The sequence below is a fragment of the Falco naumanni genome, chromosome 11, assembly GCF_017639655.2.
Source record: "Falco naumanni isolate bFalNau1 chromosome 11, bFalNau1.pat, whole genome shotgun sequence".
Taxonomy (NCBI): domain Eukaryota; kingdom Metazoa; phylum Chordata; class Aves; order Falconiformes; family Falconidae; genus Falco; species Falco naumanni.
The window spans coordinates 35545504-35563146 of record NC_054064.1 but is presented as its reverse complement, the minus strand read 5'-3'; the positions used below and the strand labels follow the sequence as shown (position 1 = coordinate 35563146).

General features: G+C 35.6%; 1 protein-coding gene across 1 annotated transcript in view; it reads right to left on the bottom strand.

Moving 5' to 3' along the window:
- Positions 1–17643, bottom strand: part of MSH4 (mutS homolog 4) — a 32311-nt gene that overhangs the window by 10721 nt on the left and 3947 nt on the right. Inside the window, exons 2-11 of the mRNA XM_040610481.1 lie at positions 16786–16947; positions 12460–12623; positions 11411–11521; positions 10182–10297; positions 9343–9516; positions 6820–6992; positions 5942–6009; positions 1810–1884; positions 1296–1360; positions 587–756 (exon numbers count right to left, since the gene is read on the bottom strand). Coding sequence (XP_040466415.1) covers positions 587–756; positions 1296–1360; positions 1810–1884; positions 5942–6009; positions 6820–6992; positions 9343–9516; positions 10182–10297; positions 11411–11521; positions 12460–12623; positions 16786–16947 — 1278 coding nt within the window. The remainder of the gene's footprint in view (positions 1–586; positions 757–1295; positions 1361–1809; positions 1885–5941; positions 6010–6819; positions 6993–9342; positions 9517–10181; positions 10298–11410; positions 11522–12459; positions 12624–16785; positions 16948–17643) is intronic.

The following is a 17643-nucleotide window of genomic DNA, read 5'->3' as shown; positions in this document are numbered from 1 at the left end:
AGGTCCATGACCTTCTTGTGCCAGGGACCCCAGCGCTGGATGCAGTGCTCCGGGAGGAGGCTCACCAGAGCAGAGGGGCAGAATCACCTCCCTCAGCCTGCTGAACACGCTGCTTTTTATGTAGGCCCAGATACTTCTATTTTTACTTAATGCAGGAAGATTGCTTAAGCACGGTAACAGACATTTTGCTAAAATCCCTTTTGTTTGTATATTACAACTCCTAATAGCTTGGCTAAAAAGTAGACCACAGATACATGAAGACTGCTTAAAATATAAAGAACAAAGATACCTTAATTCAAGAAGCTAAAACAAAGATTTACATGTTTTATGCAGAATGTTTTAGTTGGAATAATTCTGTTTAACTTTTTCATACTTCTAGAGGATAAGGAGCAACAAGAGTTTTAGATATAGGAATCACAGTATCTCAAAAGCACTTCAGTTACATATCAATGACAATCAGTTTATACTGATACTAAATACTTTATACCCAGAAGAAAGTTAAAATACATATGGATACATGGCTTCTATATGCCAGATGCAACATACTTTGAGCTCCAAATAAATAAAAATCTTGGTTTAGAAATACCTGCTATGTCATCAACAATTTCTGTGTATGTTCTACGAGCTATGTCAAGGAATTCATTGATGTTAGGTTTAACAGCATAGCATTTCTGGGTCCTCATACTCAGACATCCTTTTGTGTACCTTGTATCATCATTAATTACAGTTGTAATCTTTTCAAGTATAATTCCAAATCTGCAATATCCATTGTATCAATAATTAGCTACCTATTACTTTACCATTTTTATTTTCAGTATCACCCAAAAATTACAAATAAGAGTATTACAAACAACCAAAGTAAATTACCTACTGTTAAAACCAAGCATAATTCCGTATCTGTTTTTGCCTCAGAATGAAGTACGACTATACCCAAGTCTGACCAAAGATATCATTCAAATCTTTGGGAGATATGAATTATTTCTCAAATACACAGGGAACAGCTGAGTTTTGGATTATTAATACTCTAGGAAACCACTACTTTTGTCTTTTCAGAATTATTTCTAATGGAATACAGTGCATCAGCAATTGCAGTATCATAGCTAACCTTCTGTTGTTTTTTTTCCCTGTATTTGTTTATTAGTTGAAAATTAGAATTTTGACAATTAAAATCAGCTTTTAGACAGAAGAATTGAGCTAAACCTCTAACTACAAATAAGCAAAAATGCAACATCTTTAATCTTAAGTTCTTAAGGTGAGAGTTTCTAACAGACTTGCTACACTATTATGATAAATACCTTGTATCCTCAAGAGAATTGTAGTAAGCCTTTAGCAGCGATGTGTTACAGCTTCTTAAAGCAGCCTGTTGAAGATTAAAATATGGACACAAACAGTTACTTCTTTTTGTAGCCCAAAAAGGGCTTTTGTATGACTGAAAATTCTTAGATTCACCCAGGCTCATTAACAGTTGCACAACAGCAGCCTACAGAATCTGAGCAGGAATGTCAGTTAAATGCTTGTTACAAAATCAATTATTCAGGTAATGGTAGGAGTTCAGCTCTTAAAGAGTATTAGACTCAAATGCGTATTTTCAACTGGCTTAAGAATTTACACATTGGCAGTACTGTGTCCTGCAAGTTATAAATAACTTCTTTTTTTTTAATTTGATGATCCCTATCGGTTCCTTCCAACTTGAGATATTCTATTCTATATTCTATGAAATTTAACAAACTGCTCTGTAAAAAATAAGAACGAAATGGTCTTTATTTTTTGTTGTTTTTTTTAAAAAAAAATAAAATAAAGACAGCTTACTTTCAGAGGCTCCACAAGCTCTAGAGTATGCTTCAGGTAAATTAAATTAGTTATTTTTGATTCAGCAGTTTTAACCTGTTGAAAAATTTTACAAGTATTGGAGCTGTTTGTATGTCTGCCTGTTTGAGAGAGTACCTAAGAACTAGCAGAACTCATATTGTTAACTGTAAGTAAGGTTTTATACTTCTAAAGAAAATTGTTAAAATACTTTATAAGCTCACTTTGACAACTCGCCATGTAACTGCATAAAAAAGTGTAGTTAAATTTTACATTGCCTACAGTGATAAGTCTGCCCATCAGTAGGTAGTATTTTCATACATCTACATGGACAATGATTGACTCTGAGAACACTGCTAACCCAAACCATGAACACTTCTTTGATCTTCTACGTATACATAGCTCTAAACTACATAGCCTGTACTCTTTCAAAGCAAATACATTATGTTTTATAATTCAGAAGCATAGCTCTTCCCATAAATGCTGTTAAACACAAATTAACTCAACTTGGTTGACTCATCTTTGGATAATATATTTATATCCTTACACATACACCCATGTAATTAAAAAAAATAAATAAAAGCAATAAATGTTTAAAAATTTTGCTTAAAGACCACTCTTGAAAATGTTTTGTCCACACACACATTCTACCTTCTTTTGCATGCCCCATTAACAATTATAAGAATTTTGCTGCTGATATTAGGGCACAGCGTATGTCCTGCATAGCATATACAGTACATATGCACTGTGTAAGAGGATTTTAAGAAACCAACATAGCTAAGCACATTATTTGGCTCTGAAGAAAATCTAGCATTAGTTTTCAACATGGACACAGGAGTATGACCCCACGTGAAATCTTTTCTTCTTTGCATATAACTCTACTTTTGTGATAGAGGACACCTCTCGCCTTATCTTAACTTCTACATAAAGTTGTTTTGGACTAAATGTATTTAACAGAAGAATCATAATCTGCAAATGAATATGGGGTCTCAGTCCCATGATGGAATCAGACATCCAAAGGACAGACATGGTCATATGTGAAGAGCTGGTATTTCGTAATGGAATGTACCTTTTCTAAAATAGTTCCTTAGGAATTTTAACTGGTGTTAGAAGTGGATCTTTGTACATGCTGCACTTTAGGGTCAAAGGAAAAAACTGAATGAATACAATTATAGCCAGAAACTCTTCTACGTAATGTTACTTCTTTATGATTCATTAATGACTAAAATGCAAGCCTATCCTTTACAGTATCTGAAATTGATTTGTCCACAGTCACTCTGACATGTAAAGCACAACAATTCAGAGAAGCAGATGACTTTGGTTTTGTGCTAGAGACATAGTCCTACAGATTTATGTGCTATGTCAGTGGATGAGCCCTACTTTAACTTTTATATTTCCTGGAAATTAATTTAGACCAAAAATACTGGTACCTTCTTCCTGTCAGAGAAGCAATCAATATGTCGCATGCTTGGAACTTCATCAGAAACGGAATCTACTGAATTTGTTCTTCAGATGGGTGACCAAGTAATGCAGAGCAGATGGCCCTCATTTCCACCACAAGTTGGATATTGATCCAACTTCTAAGGATCCTTCATGATTGAGACAAGAGGGTCTTTTAAAGATTTTTTTTTTTTTGGTCCAGATAGCTTTAATTTGCATATATATGCAGATTTCAGAAAAGGAAGTACTTCGTATCACCAATTACATGATTTTTCAATCAACACATCTCAGCAAGACTGTCACTTGATGGTCCTCCTTAGGATGACAGAATGCTCATGTTGAACATACTGCTCACTTTTAGCGATTGAAACTGTAGGCTTTTCAGCTGAAGACTTCATTTGTTGACTGGTGGAACATTTTGCAGTGACAATTCGTATGGTGAACGGGATCAGAACATACTGAATGGGTTAATCTAGCATTTGATAAAAGCAGCTGAGGTAGCACTCAAATTAACATGTCTGTTGCATGAATACGAAGCTCTGCTATATTGGACCAAATCAAGACTGAAAACGCTGCAGCTAAGTTTGGTGCACATGGTCGTATATGTACATAGAGGCACCCAGGCTGACAGTTTTAGTCATACAGCTGATCTTTTATTCACGTTACAGATCTCTACAAGGAAAGCCAGGAGCAATCAACATTCAGCTTTTTGGATATGTCATTAAGGAGATTTTTCTGGATTAATTACACTCCTACTGGAGTCTGTATCTGATTTCTTTAAATGGCATTAGAGAAATCATTTATGTAAGCAAGTAATTCAGCATGTGAGAAGACACTGAGAGGTGAGAAAGTTGTAAATATCTGTGATGCTGGCATACCAGCATAGAAACAGGTGAGCATAAGCCTCAAAAGCATTGGAAGCCTCAAGTACAGTAGGCAAATGTAACTTATAATGGAATGATTACAATATGCTGAGCAGAAAAAAGCTAAGGTTCAGTTATCTCAAGCTCACTGGTTAACCATAGTGTCTGGTCTCAACCAAGATCCAGTAGTAAGCTACATGTACTACATGTATTTATGTTTTGATATTTGTATTGCATGTGTTAATATACAGATTGATATACAAGGCAAGGTCTGACAAAAAAATAATCTTGCTTTGAAAAATGTTAATAGCCACTAGGCGGGAGAGAGCTTTTATACCCACCCCCCTTCAGCAATTTTTGTTTACAAATTAATTAAGAACAGGAGCTGACCTCCAGTCTAATAAAGACACATTGGCACACTGAAGGAAGGGAACCCTTAGTTTAATTAATCACAACTATCTCCTGGTAAAAACCGTAAAAATATTCCAGTGTGATTTTCAAGGCAAAAGATTAAATCTGTCTTGACCTCCTAGAAGACTTCAAAGGGGAAGTTCACTATAAATACTGAGGAGGAAAGACTGTCAAGTTCCTGAAAGCACTCTAATGGGTGCAACATGAGGCATAAGGCATCCACACAGAGTGAAACTGCCAAGTGCATAAGGGATAAAACACCTTCCTGCTGAAGCTGATAATCCTGCATAAGCAGATAAAGTATCGCTTGTCTTTCAACTAAACAAAGTTATGCTCTTATGAACAAATGCTTTTATCTGCATTTCATTTTGGTCCGCCTTGCAAGATGTGCTATTTAAGGTAACAGGTAAGAGCAGGGTACTCTCTTAATCTGTAAGACAAGACCCTGAGAAAACTTAAGAGTAATCAGTTCTCCACTACATCACTTATTGTTTGCATTCAAAGGTTAACAGAGAGGTATGGGTCAAGCTAAGAATTGGACAAAGAAAGGACTTTTAAACAGTATTCATAACCTAGGTAGCTCTGTGTGCTTGAGACATAATGTTCTCTGCTTATGAGCATAGAAGAAACTTCTGTCTCATTTGATACTGCTTGCTCATGCTGTCCATGTGAGTATGCCATTTTCTGTCAGGTGATCGCTGTTCAGAGATCAGAGTTCAGAGTTCAGATCGCTGTTAACTCCTGCACGAAAGCTGTGCATAGCTCATACTATGTGTCTTGGAAAGCTACAGGTAAGTCCCAGTTCTGGCTTTGTATGTTTACACAACTGACTTTGTAATTGAATACAGATTTATCTGTATTATAAGCACAGTTGAGCAAAGTCACAGCACTTCTTAAGAACCTTTTTAAAAATGTTTTTTCAGGCAATGAAGACTAATACCTATAGATTTGTATTTCATGAAAGCTAAGAAGTTATTTAATTTCTAGTGAAAAAGATGCTTAATTTTCTTTAGGCTATCAAAAACTGCATTAACCTCCAAAAATAAGAAAGCAAATTTCTGCCACACACTTTTTTCTTTTATGCTGATGTGAAGAAAATTCTCCCCTCTCATCTTAATACTGTCAAACTGGATTCCACTTATGAAGAATAAAAGTGGGGAGTGATGAATGAGTAAACATTTTTGGAAGTCACGTTTGCGTAGAATGTGATATTGAAGCAAACCCAAATTTTTCTAACATTCTCCTATGAGAATCTTCTACTGCTGTAACATAAGCTATAGTCTCAATCTATAACATTATTCCATGTTTTTTTAAGGTGCAGTCTTTTTCTTATCATATCATGCAAATTTAAAGTTACCACATTTATATATTGCGTGTTATAGACAGATAACTGATCATCTAAGGTGTACTTCAAAACATACTGTATCTTGCTTTGGAATTTGTACCAAAACTGAAAGTAGTTGTTCTGTATCCAGGAATTTTGAGATAACTGTAAAACAAAAGTAAACAGAACAGAAATTGAACAGTAGAATTGTAATAAAGCCAAATTTTAAAAAATGCACACAATTACTTAGCAATACTTATGCTGATCTCTTTCTTTCATTCTATCTTCACAAATTATTTACCAGAAAAAAAACCCAGGTTAAATCCAGCTTCTATCTAAATTATTTTGTCATTACTACACTTACTATGCCTAAGCATGTAGTGATTATTGTACAGGTGGACATTTATCAGTTCAGCATTATTCTTTTTGTTAGATTGAATCATATGTCTCTTGTGATAAAGATTAAGATTATATGACTCAGCTTCAGGTGGACTAACTCCTACTCTGGTATTGTATTTTTTCTTATATTTCTCTGGACAACTATTTATGAAGCAATCAAAAAAAAATATGCATCCACAACACATATTGCATCAATGCTACCTTCATGGATTTTAACATATACATTATGTATACTTGTATACTTCCAACATAGTGCATATCTAGCCATAGAGGTGAAGAAACAAACGCAAATTGTTTGAAAAATCTATTGGCTCACTGACTTCTATCCATTTGATCAGAGAAATTCACTTTTCTTAGCAAAATACTGGAGAAAAGTATCACTACCATAAAGATTACTTCAAAAAATAAAGTGTGCACTATATGTGTCACCTGATGTCACCTGACAAACCATTAAAAGAATACTTTTCGAACATATTAAGCACTGCATGCTTTCACGGATTAGAAAAAAAAAGTTTAAAAAGAAATATAATAATATGTATTCTAAAAACTACCTATTAACCACCAATTAACTACTACCTGCTTGAAGACCAAAAAAGAGCTCCTCATCCTGGAGTAATTCCTGAACACAGTCCAGTCTCATGTTAATTGTTTCAGCATCAACTAATGGCTCCAGGATACTGGATCTAAGTCTTCGACTTCCACCTGGAGTTTTAGTGTAATTTAGGACACCAAAAAGTGTGTGACTGTTCCTTTTGAGAGGGGGGAAAAAAATTACACAAAGAATACACTCACAAAAATAAAGATGGTAAATATCAAGTGAAATTTTCAGGCAAGGGTATCCTACAAATTCGAGATACGCTTTTTGGGATGCTTAGCACCCCCCATTTGACCCCCCATCGCTACCATTGTGGTAGCATTCTATTCCTACTGCAGCAGTGTAGTTCACCTTTGTCCTCAACCGAGCTAATGAAAAGTGAACAAAACTAACCCTCTAAAAATGAGGCAAACTCTAATCTGAGATCAAATACTAATCAGAACATTTTCATCAAAATACATCTCTGAAAAACATTTAAAATACTTAGAAGCCCAACAGAGAAATAAGCGTCTATTTTGTTTTTTTAAAGAACTACCTCACAGCCAATACAGGAGCCAAATAACATGCTTATGAATTATAAACATTATTTTCATATTCATGGCTTTTACATGTTACACATCCCAGGGTCTCAACATAAGTGTTGATTGTATCTGTTTAAAAGAAACAGCATTTTTATACATATATAAATATATATATAAATATAATAAATATTTACATCTAGTACATACCTAAACAGTTTCAGACAACTGAAGCTTTCAAAGCTACTGGCTTGAACGAAAACCAGTGAAAACACTGGGGCCATATAAACATTGATTGAAACCAGAACTCGTATAGGAAGAAATCTGATACAAGTATACAAAACAAACTGCACGAAAATAGATAGATAGTACAGAAACTCCTGAAATATCACATTATAAAAGAACAAAGCAACAGTCCAGAGAATTAAGAAAGGGGGAAATTCAAACCCAGTTTTATTAAGGACATATTTACCACAATACACAACTCATGACAAGACTTAAGGGGAACTCTACATTTGGGATAGTATCTACACCGCCTACCTTTAAGCAACTGAAGGCTCATTTCCTCCTACCATAAATTAAGAAAGACAAGCCCCTCCACTAGCACAAAAACTTGATTTAGGCGTTTCTGGTGTGTGCCTGTACTATTAACTTTTACCTGTTAGTATCTGATACAAAGGTATCTAACCACGCTTTAGAGGTAAAATCTATGTAATGAAAATAGCTCTGTGTGGCCTGATTCAAACTTGCCACTGGGTCAGCAAAATTTCTCCAGCAATAATGAGGGGGGTAGGGGGAGAGAGAGTGTCTTGAAGCAGTTTACTGTTGCTCAGTTCCTCCTGTGACCTCCTTCCTCTCAAAACAATCTGTGGAATTAGCAGCAGCTTTCAGAGAAATATTGCTCTGAAAATCTCACCGATCTTAAGAGTGGCTGGCTCCTAGAGTTACATACGAAGCAATGAAGCAAACAAGAAGGAACTGGGGGCAGAGCATGACAGATTAACAGAAAGAAACTGTAATTACCTCCCAGTTCTGAAGAACAGATCTAACTGTGTACTGCCCACAGAAATTCTGGAAAGGGAAGAAAGCAGTGGCAGAAGTCTAAGGATGACTGATCTAGTCAAAGATGTCTCTGCCCACAGCAGGGAGTTTGGAACTAGATGAACTTTAAAGGTCCCTTCCAATCCAAGCCATTCTATGATATCTCTCCAAGTGGAAAGCTCTTATGAGTAATAATTGGGAGTGTGAGGAATCTCCAGGCTCCCCTTTTCGTATTGAGGTGATGAGTAGACTTCTGAATAGAGGTGGATCTCTGAACTTGGCAGGCAGCAAAGTACAAGTTCCAAGTCTTTTTTCCAAGAAACTTTCCATGTTTCTAACAAGAATAACAGTCTTGAGAAAGTAAGCCTTGCAGCTGCTTCTGCCTAGAAGGCAAGTAAGTCCCGGTGAAGGAAGTGCTCCAGGCACTGTTCTCATTGTGGAGAAATACCATCCAATCAAGTACCACATTCCCTGTGACCATCCTTACAGCAATTACTGTGTTTGCCACTATTCCTTACGACTAAAGGAAAACAAAACAACCTTTCAAGCCTGGAGCCTTTATCTTGTGTGAAATGAATAAAACCTAGGCATTTTAATCCAACATAAGCAACTTCTTGCAAAAACGTTGCCTCCTTCATTTTGCAATCTGTGAAATTTTGCATTATCATTTGTAAGTTTGAATAAAATACAGAAATCAATGCAAAGATGACTATGTACCATCTATTCCTGCAATTTACTTGTAGGATTTCCTAAGCTAGAAATTTTTTGCCAAATTGTAACGCATTACTCTGTCCAAATATTATTTTTTTAAAAAAGCTCTGAATGGTATGTAAATTCTGTCATACAGAAATGAATGTAACAGTCAGTTCTGACACAAACATCAAGGATACTTGGTGAAATACAACTTTATATAAAAGTGTAATTTGTAAACTTAAATATTCTTACCGAGGATCTCTGTTATTAATTACTAGTTCAAGATTTTGCGCTGATGAAGAATCTATCATAGCTGTTTTCTCACTCCCCTGGAAACGCACCTTGAGTGACTTAGGAGCATAAACTGAATTTTGAATAAATTCAACATATTTTAGCAAAGCTGCAGCAGCTGCAAGACAGTAATACCTTCGAAAGAAACAAGCTTTAATGAATGTTAAATAGTGCTATTTAAGTACCACAAAACCAAGCAGTGCACTACAGAAATCACATTCACACTTCTGCTTGACAACTACTGGGATAAGCACTGAAAAAGCAGAACATTTTAAGTATGTTCTAACCCATGTACAGTGCACATATGTGCATGGTAAACCAAATATTCATGAATGTTTGACTGTCTGTACACTTGATAGCCCACCTCTACATAGCTGCTATTGTTAACATACATATTTCAGTAGTTACACATGACTTGAAATGAAGACCCAGGTCACCAAGTATCATTACTCAAAAGTGATGGTAAAAGGAAAACATCTGCTGAGGCCAGAAAGGCAGGCAATCACAGCTGTTACATTGTATCGTTAAATAAAGAAGGAAAAGGAGACTATGGAAGTCTATGAAAACTCAGAAAAAAAAAAACCAGAATCTGTAACAGGCTTTCTATTTAAGTTTCTAGATATATCAGAAACACTGGAGGGCAAAAAAAAAAAACACCACAAAAAAAACCCAAAAAACACAGCTCTGTTTTATTTTCTAACTTTTGCAACAAGCCACAGACCTGTGTACTATGTATGTATGTAAAAAGCTGTTAAAAACTTATCTGGACACAATATGCTTTTTTCCTTATTTAAACATACTTTGACTGAACCTCCATGAAAACAGTGCTGAATTCAGATGCACACAATTGTTCTATGTATTCCAAACCCTTTGTTTCATTGAAGTATTTTCTCTGGACAGTTGTAAAAGTCACATTCTGTGAAGATGGGGTGAAAAGCAAATAGTTTAAAAAGTTACAGAGAGTTTTTCACCAGACAGATTTCCCTATTTTGCTAGTGATACATGTTTCCAAGAAAATCTATCAACCCGTTCAACTGTCTTTACAGAACTATTCATTCTAGCTTCTTAGCACAAGCAAGCCATACTATTGGAACTCATCTTTCCTTCTCTCTGGTAGTGAGCACATACAAAAAGGCTCATATGACTGCTTTAAGTCAATTAACATAGGCTTTTTCTTGGGTATTGCTTTTCTTCTCAAGAGCTAGCTAGTCCACATTGTGAATTTAACTTGGATTTGGATAAAGTTAATGACTTTTTGAGACAACTTATTTTCATGCTAGCATTGATGCTCAGATTCAAAGCGTAGTTTTCCCTTGCCAAGGTTTAAGCCCAAAGGTAAAGCCTTTTTTAAGGTAAAGCCCAAAGGTAAAGCCTTTTGATAAGGTAAAGGCCTTATCAAGCCTTCAATGGTAAATAGGGAATAAAGATATGCAGGTTAATGTAACTGAATATGCACAATGCACCAGTGATTTATGCAAGAAAAAGAGGAGAGAAGTCAGTAAGGAAAAGAGGACTCATGAAGGAGCCATCAGCAGTGTAGACATGGAAACAATTCAAGTAGTAATTACTACAGTTTTTTAAAAGTTCTGAGACTTGAATACTCATAAATTATGCATGCTAGTTCATCTCAGCCTCTTACTTTGTCAGTGCTCTTTTTCCTATTCTGTGATACACTAGCCCCATCTATTTATCAGGTTGAGAAAACAAAGGAGCAGCAAAGGACAATGCTTGCTTTTTTGATCTCTGATTCTTTCCAAGGTTCAGTATTGCTCAAATTACTTCAATGCCACACATTTAAAACTTCCAGCTGTAATTACTAATATACTTAACTCTGTAATTGTCAGGATTAGAACTAGCAATGCTGAAGCTGCATTTAGATTCTTTACCGTGGTAAAATTTGGCCCAAAAAATGACAGAAAACACAAAATGTGGCTGTGTTTAAGTTTCAGAAGTTGTAGAAAACTTTCAAATCAAGAATCAAAGTGATCAACAAGAACTCTAAAACAGGGAATGAAATTTAAGAGCTTACCTTGAAATGTTCTGTTATCAGACTGAACAATTTTGTTGTGCTCCCTGCATCACAAGCAGTGTTTGACATTATTATTTCTAGTGGTGTTAAAATCTTGAGTTTAGTAATAACCTGAACAAAAAAAAAAAATCACATAATCATCTGAATGTCTACATTTTTTCATGCACTCACATTTTCAAGATGCACATTTCATTTTTATTTTTAGTACTGTCTATTACGGAAGTATTTCTGTAGCTGCCAGGTGCAATATGTACTTACGTGTGTTAAGGCCAGGAGAAGCTTTAAAAGTACTAATGGTCAAAAAAAAAAAAAAAAAAAAAAGACATTATACAACACATTGATAGCCGTTTATATTCTGAGTTACATCTACTTAGTCTCCTAATTAAATTTAGGTTTTATTTCTTTGACTACTGTAAAGATGCTATAAGCCACATTATTTTCCAGCATGCGTATCAACAACAAAACCATTTAACTAAGATGTTTTACTAACACTGCTGTTGCATAAACCAGTTTACTCTCACAATTAATGTTGAGTATGCAGTGCTGGCAGGCAGAACACCTGGCTGTAGACTTGAGTAAATTTCATTTTGAACTAACTGAGAAGGAGTATTTGTGCAACCATACAAAGCTGACCCTGCAGTTATTCTACTCCTGCCCAGCTCCGCCCCCCTCCCCCCCATTTACACAGCCCTGCTCTCAAGAGTTGTTTTGTTTTGCCTGATGAAAATATTTGCAAGTTCTACTACCACCTATTGTCCAATGTTCTTCAAAGCCAGGCATCTCACTCCCACATAGTCCAAACACTATTTTTCTGCAGAAAGGCTATTTTTCTTTTGCAAAATATTATTTCCTCTTTATCTAAAATCTGAGACACATGAAATAGCAGTCCCTTCAACGCTGCACATTTTCTAGAACTTGTTCCTTTAACTTTTGTGAAATTTCTTCTATAAATTAAAAAATTAATTTCCCATTGGTCATAAGCTTTGTTAAGACAGACAGACAAAATAATTAGCCTGTAAGGGATACTGCAATTAAGTATGCAACAATACCTTGGCATAAGTTGTATTGTCTGCAAATTGTGACAATACGACCTCAGGATTTTTTAAGTCAATACTGGCCATTCCTACTTCACCTCTGGCAAGGCCTCTTCCTTCTACTACAGCTACAATAACTGATGCAACGGTATGAGCAGAGACTGCAGATGAGGATGTAGCTGTAAAACATTCCATATATTCAGTTACAAGCCACCACTTTCCATTAACAGAATTATACTTTGCCATTCCAAGTTAAATATGTGTTTATATTCCCACATCTGTGGAAAGCCCTTTCAGTTTACCAAACTTCATTAACAATTAAAAACTCCTTACTTGCCGTACCATAGACAAGGCACACCTTCCCAAGTATGAACATCATAATCTGACATTAGAAGACTTACTGAATGCATTCGAGACTGTCAGAACTAATCACATTTCTGTAGCAAGTGAAAACACCACTTCTGAGTCACCATCTCTGTACTAAACAAAAAAGATGTTTACTAAACTCCTAAAGGCATGGCTATTATTAAACATTTGCCATTTTAAAATCAAGACAATGCACAGCTATTACCACTAGTTAAAATTGGATATATTAATTGCAGAGAGATACTGTAACATAATATTCTACTAAAAGCACAACTTGGATCAAGGTGGCTTAGATCTCACCAAGCTAGGGGAAACAAATGTCTTTTTCATATACATATATATTTCATCTGATTTTACACTAAACTTATTAAACTATTCTAAAATGCATACATATAAAGTATGCTTGAGAACCAATAATTTGATTTTCATTTTCATGTTTTTTTAAGAAACATTCTTAGCATCTTAAAATTGCTTTGAATTAAATTTTCCAATATCACAAACTCAACTAATCTCATCTCCTTCTTCAAATATCTACCCATGATTCCAAGACACCCCTTACAAAAAATAAATGTAAAAATTAAGATTAAAGCTCCTTAACACCTAATGTCTTCCTTTCTGAAGACCCTAAACCTCATTGTATTTTCTTATCTAGTCTTCTTTCTTTTCCCACGTAGATAAAACCCCCAACCCAGCTGTTCTAGCAATTTACCCAACATAACATAGCAAATCTACCTTGGGATGGTACTGTAGACCTACAATAAACCTGATGTTTATACCTAAACTGAACTCTATAGACCTATGATTCGTAATCTCACATTATTCAGATCAAAACAGCTAATTTCATAAATGGGGCTGTTCTGTGTTCAGCTATGGCGGACTGCAGTATAGTTGACTGGAGACGAATTTTGACACATTCCTTCATCTCACTCCTCCCACACCACTTCATACAGTACTGAACTTTAACAGCACCAAGTCAAAAAACAACTGTCTCCTAGTGCCACTGTTTTGGTGTTTAAAACCTAAACTGTGAGCCAAGAAGAAGCATAGTCTCAGGGATGAGGCATCCTCTGCAATCAGAACTGGCGGGGATAAGATGATGGACAAAATGAGCTGACCCTCCCACTTCTCCCCAGCTTCCCTCTGGGTGCCTGCCATCACAGATTGTACAACAGTATGTCTTAACCAAGACTAATAAAGTCCACACACGCCAAATTATGCCTCACTACGTAAGAAGCACTGCTTTGAAGCACTAAATTACAGTACTTCCTAGACACAACATTTACCTAATGGGGTGATACCATTTTAATTCTGTGTACTGAACTTTTAATCTATGAAAGACCGAAAATATGTATATAGTGCTTCTTTTACTATCTCAGCTAATTTTTGTTTCATCTTTGCAAAATGGTGTTACATTCTTCCAGATTCTGTTGGAGAAGCTACTAATGACATTTTGCTTGGAAATCTGTGACCCAAGATTGTCATACTGTGTTACTTAGATGAGGAAATGTGCAACCTGCTGAGCAATACTGAAGTTACAACCACACTATGAAAAGCAATCGATACATACACTTTGGCATAATTTCTCAAACTGGAAAAACCTTTCACAATCTCAGTCATCTTAACTTTCAGCTGAAAGCCAAACTAAACCTTACAATAGCTGAATTTAACAGATTCTTTACTTAAACCTTCTTGAATTCACTTAAATACTCAGAAAAAACGTCATTATTAAATAACCATTAAGTCTAAAGTATCCAAAATAAGAAAAATACTTGCATATACAAGGCATGCCCCATTTACACTTTCAAAAACACCTAAACTATATTAGGATTTGGTAGCATAGGCATATTTACTGATCTGAAACACCAATAAACTCTACCTGCTTCATAGTGATCACTTACATTCTTTTCCACCATTAACTTCCCTTGTTCTTCACTGAATTTGCTCTCGAGAAGCAACAAGATAAGAGCATTGTCAAAACAGGGAGATCCCACTGAAGAGGTGTAATACACCAAACCTGCCATTTTCTTCTGAGTAAACTCAATCTGTACCCCAAAAATCAAAACTAATTCTTACCAGAAATCAGGAAGGGCAAGATCAGAATTGGAGTTTATCTAAGAATTTAAGATTAAAAGGCTATTTGAACTGCAATTGGCTACGACCTGCACGAAATCTTTGATGCTGCACACACCCAAGCTTGAACTTTCATTTATTCTACCTGTGTTCTGTAAGCCACAATATGTCAGCAACAGCATTCCCATGAAGTTTCATCTGAGGCCTGCTGAAAATGTAACTGTTATTCTGAATCTTCTAATCAGAACAACCCCTGGCCCATAACATCAGCTGATCCCAGTACTATCTCTTCTTTTCAAAGCAACTAAAAGTTGAAGATAATAATAAGCATTTCAAATAAAGTATGATAATTACACAAATTTTATTTGGAAGCTGGTTAGTTTTTCAGTTTGCCACACTACAAAAAAATACAGCAACCAACAAACTTTCTTCAAAATGGGATATCCTGGATACATTGCCTTTACTACAGATCAATGAAAGACTGATCAAGGAATCTCACATACAATACAGCAAGCATAAATAAATGTACAGATGCACACACACAAACACAGAATCATATAATTGTTTAAGTTGGAAAAGACCTTTAAGACCATCACGACCAACTGTAAACCCAGCCCTGCCGAACCCACCACTAACCCATGCTCCTAAGCACCACAGCTATGCATCTTTTAAATACCTCCAGGGATGGTGACTCCACCACCTCCCCAGGCAGCCTGTTCCAGGGCTTGACAACCCCTCCCATGAAGAAATTTTTCCTAATACCCAACCTAAACCTCCCCTGGCCATTGCTTCTTGTCCTATTGCTTGTTATTTGGAAGAAGAGACCGACCCCACCTCGCTACAACCTCCCTTCAGGTTATAGACAGCAAGGTGGTCTCCCCTGAGCCTCCTTTGTGGCTAAACACCACACATGTAAAATCAGAGGAAACTGGAGACTTGGGTTTGTTTCACTGTTAAGTTGCATAAAGTCTAGAGAAATCTGTCCTATGGGTTTCAACATCATAGTTATTCTGATTCCCCAATTCCTGGAGTAGTCACAAAGAAAACTGTGGATCACAACAGCTTTAGGAAATTACAGAATTCATGTTAGTTGCATTTTGCAAAACAACAATTCAGTAGCAAGTGGAAAGCCAATTTGTATTCCCTACCAGGAATAAGTAATTTTTAAAAATAAATTTTAAAATAATTTAATTGCTTCAGAAAATTACCATTAAATAACTTCAAGAACACTAAAGACTCAATTGATAATTAGTCAGAATGTGAAAGAACTAACTTTGAATCTCTTTACTTCTGCACTACCAGAGCACACAGTCACATAACATGGCACAAGGCATCATTACCCTGTAACACAACTTTATTCATAAGAAGCACTGCAAAATGTACACCTAATGAGCCACTACATAGGTGTTGTTCTGAAAAAAAGTGCTCTACACCTTTGAAGATGCCAACATAAAATGCATAAAACTTGTATCAAGAAACAAGCCCCTAATAATGATACATGATATACAAGCCCCTAAAAAGAAACCTTGATTAGAAACGTGCATAAATTCGGGCTTGTCAGCTCAGTCACCACACAAAAGCAACATGTCCACAAAAATAATCCCACTTTGGACAATTAACAAAAGTCTGAATTCTAAGTACATTGGTAACTTAAGCATGAATGCAAAGCAAACAACAAGAGGCTGCAATACCAAAACATCTAACCAGTATCTGAAGTAGTATTTTCCTCTATAGGTGCATCTTTCATTGGCAGGCATCCTCTGTCATATAGAGCATGTTATGTTTTGTGCTTTGAATGAATATATTTCATTATCTTACTGTATCACATTAAAAATAAAGTATGTTTAATAAAATAATGTTAGAAATATAAGTAGGACTACTTCCTCTAAAAGCTGTTAATTTTACCTGAATATCCTATAAGAGGAGTACGGTTTCTGCAAACAGGTCTACTAGAAGAGAGGGGTGTTCTTCCTATACATGTGCTATTCAGGCCTTGCAGAGAAGAACCTGTGAGATTCAATGTGCTAGCATTTTCTACACAGGAACTTTTGTCCCCGAAATATGATTCTGGTGGGGGAGGGAAGAAAAAAAATTAACTTTTGAAAGCAGACACATTAAATTTTTTATTCAGAAAGCAATATATAACTATACAGCTTAGAAAACTTTTTTTCATACCACACACAGAGATATCCAAGCAATAGCCTTTACTGTCATTCCACAAAAGCTCTCCAAAAGTAAAACAAAAGTCAGTCCGTTTTCAAAACAAGTTTTTATCTATATGGTTATCTTCAACAATGGCATTACTTGCAGCACCAACAAAAATCTTTGTTTACGTTGCTGGAGTGAAATAATACAACAGAAGTAACTTTACGATGCATAACTTCATGTCCTAATGAATTCCAGATTTATGAAAGAATGCTCTACTTCAGCTCTACCTCGCATTTGCCCATCAGTTGTAAAATGTGTATCTGGAACTGCACATGTTTATGAAAAATTTGTTTTAAAGCTCAGCATTTTTTTCAGAAAAAGGACAATAAAAGAAAGCAAAGAACCATGCTCAAAAACACCTCTGCTTGAGAATGATCTCCCTTTGAATTTACAGGGTTCAACTCTCAGAAATCATAAAATAATCTAGGACATGTTTGTTATGTACAGTATCTTAAGATTTACCTACATTTTTAAGTCCTGTGAATCTTTTTTTCCTCATATCAGATCACTATTTAGTTTCAATAAATTATTTGAAGTATTTTACTTATTTTCAGT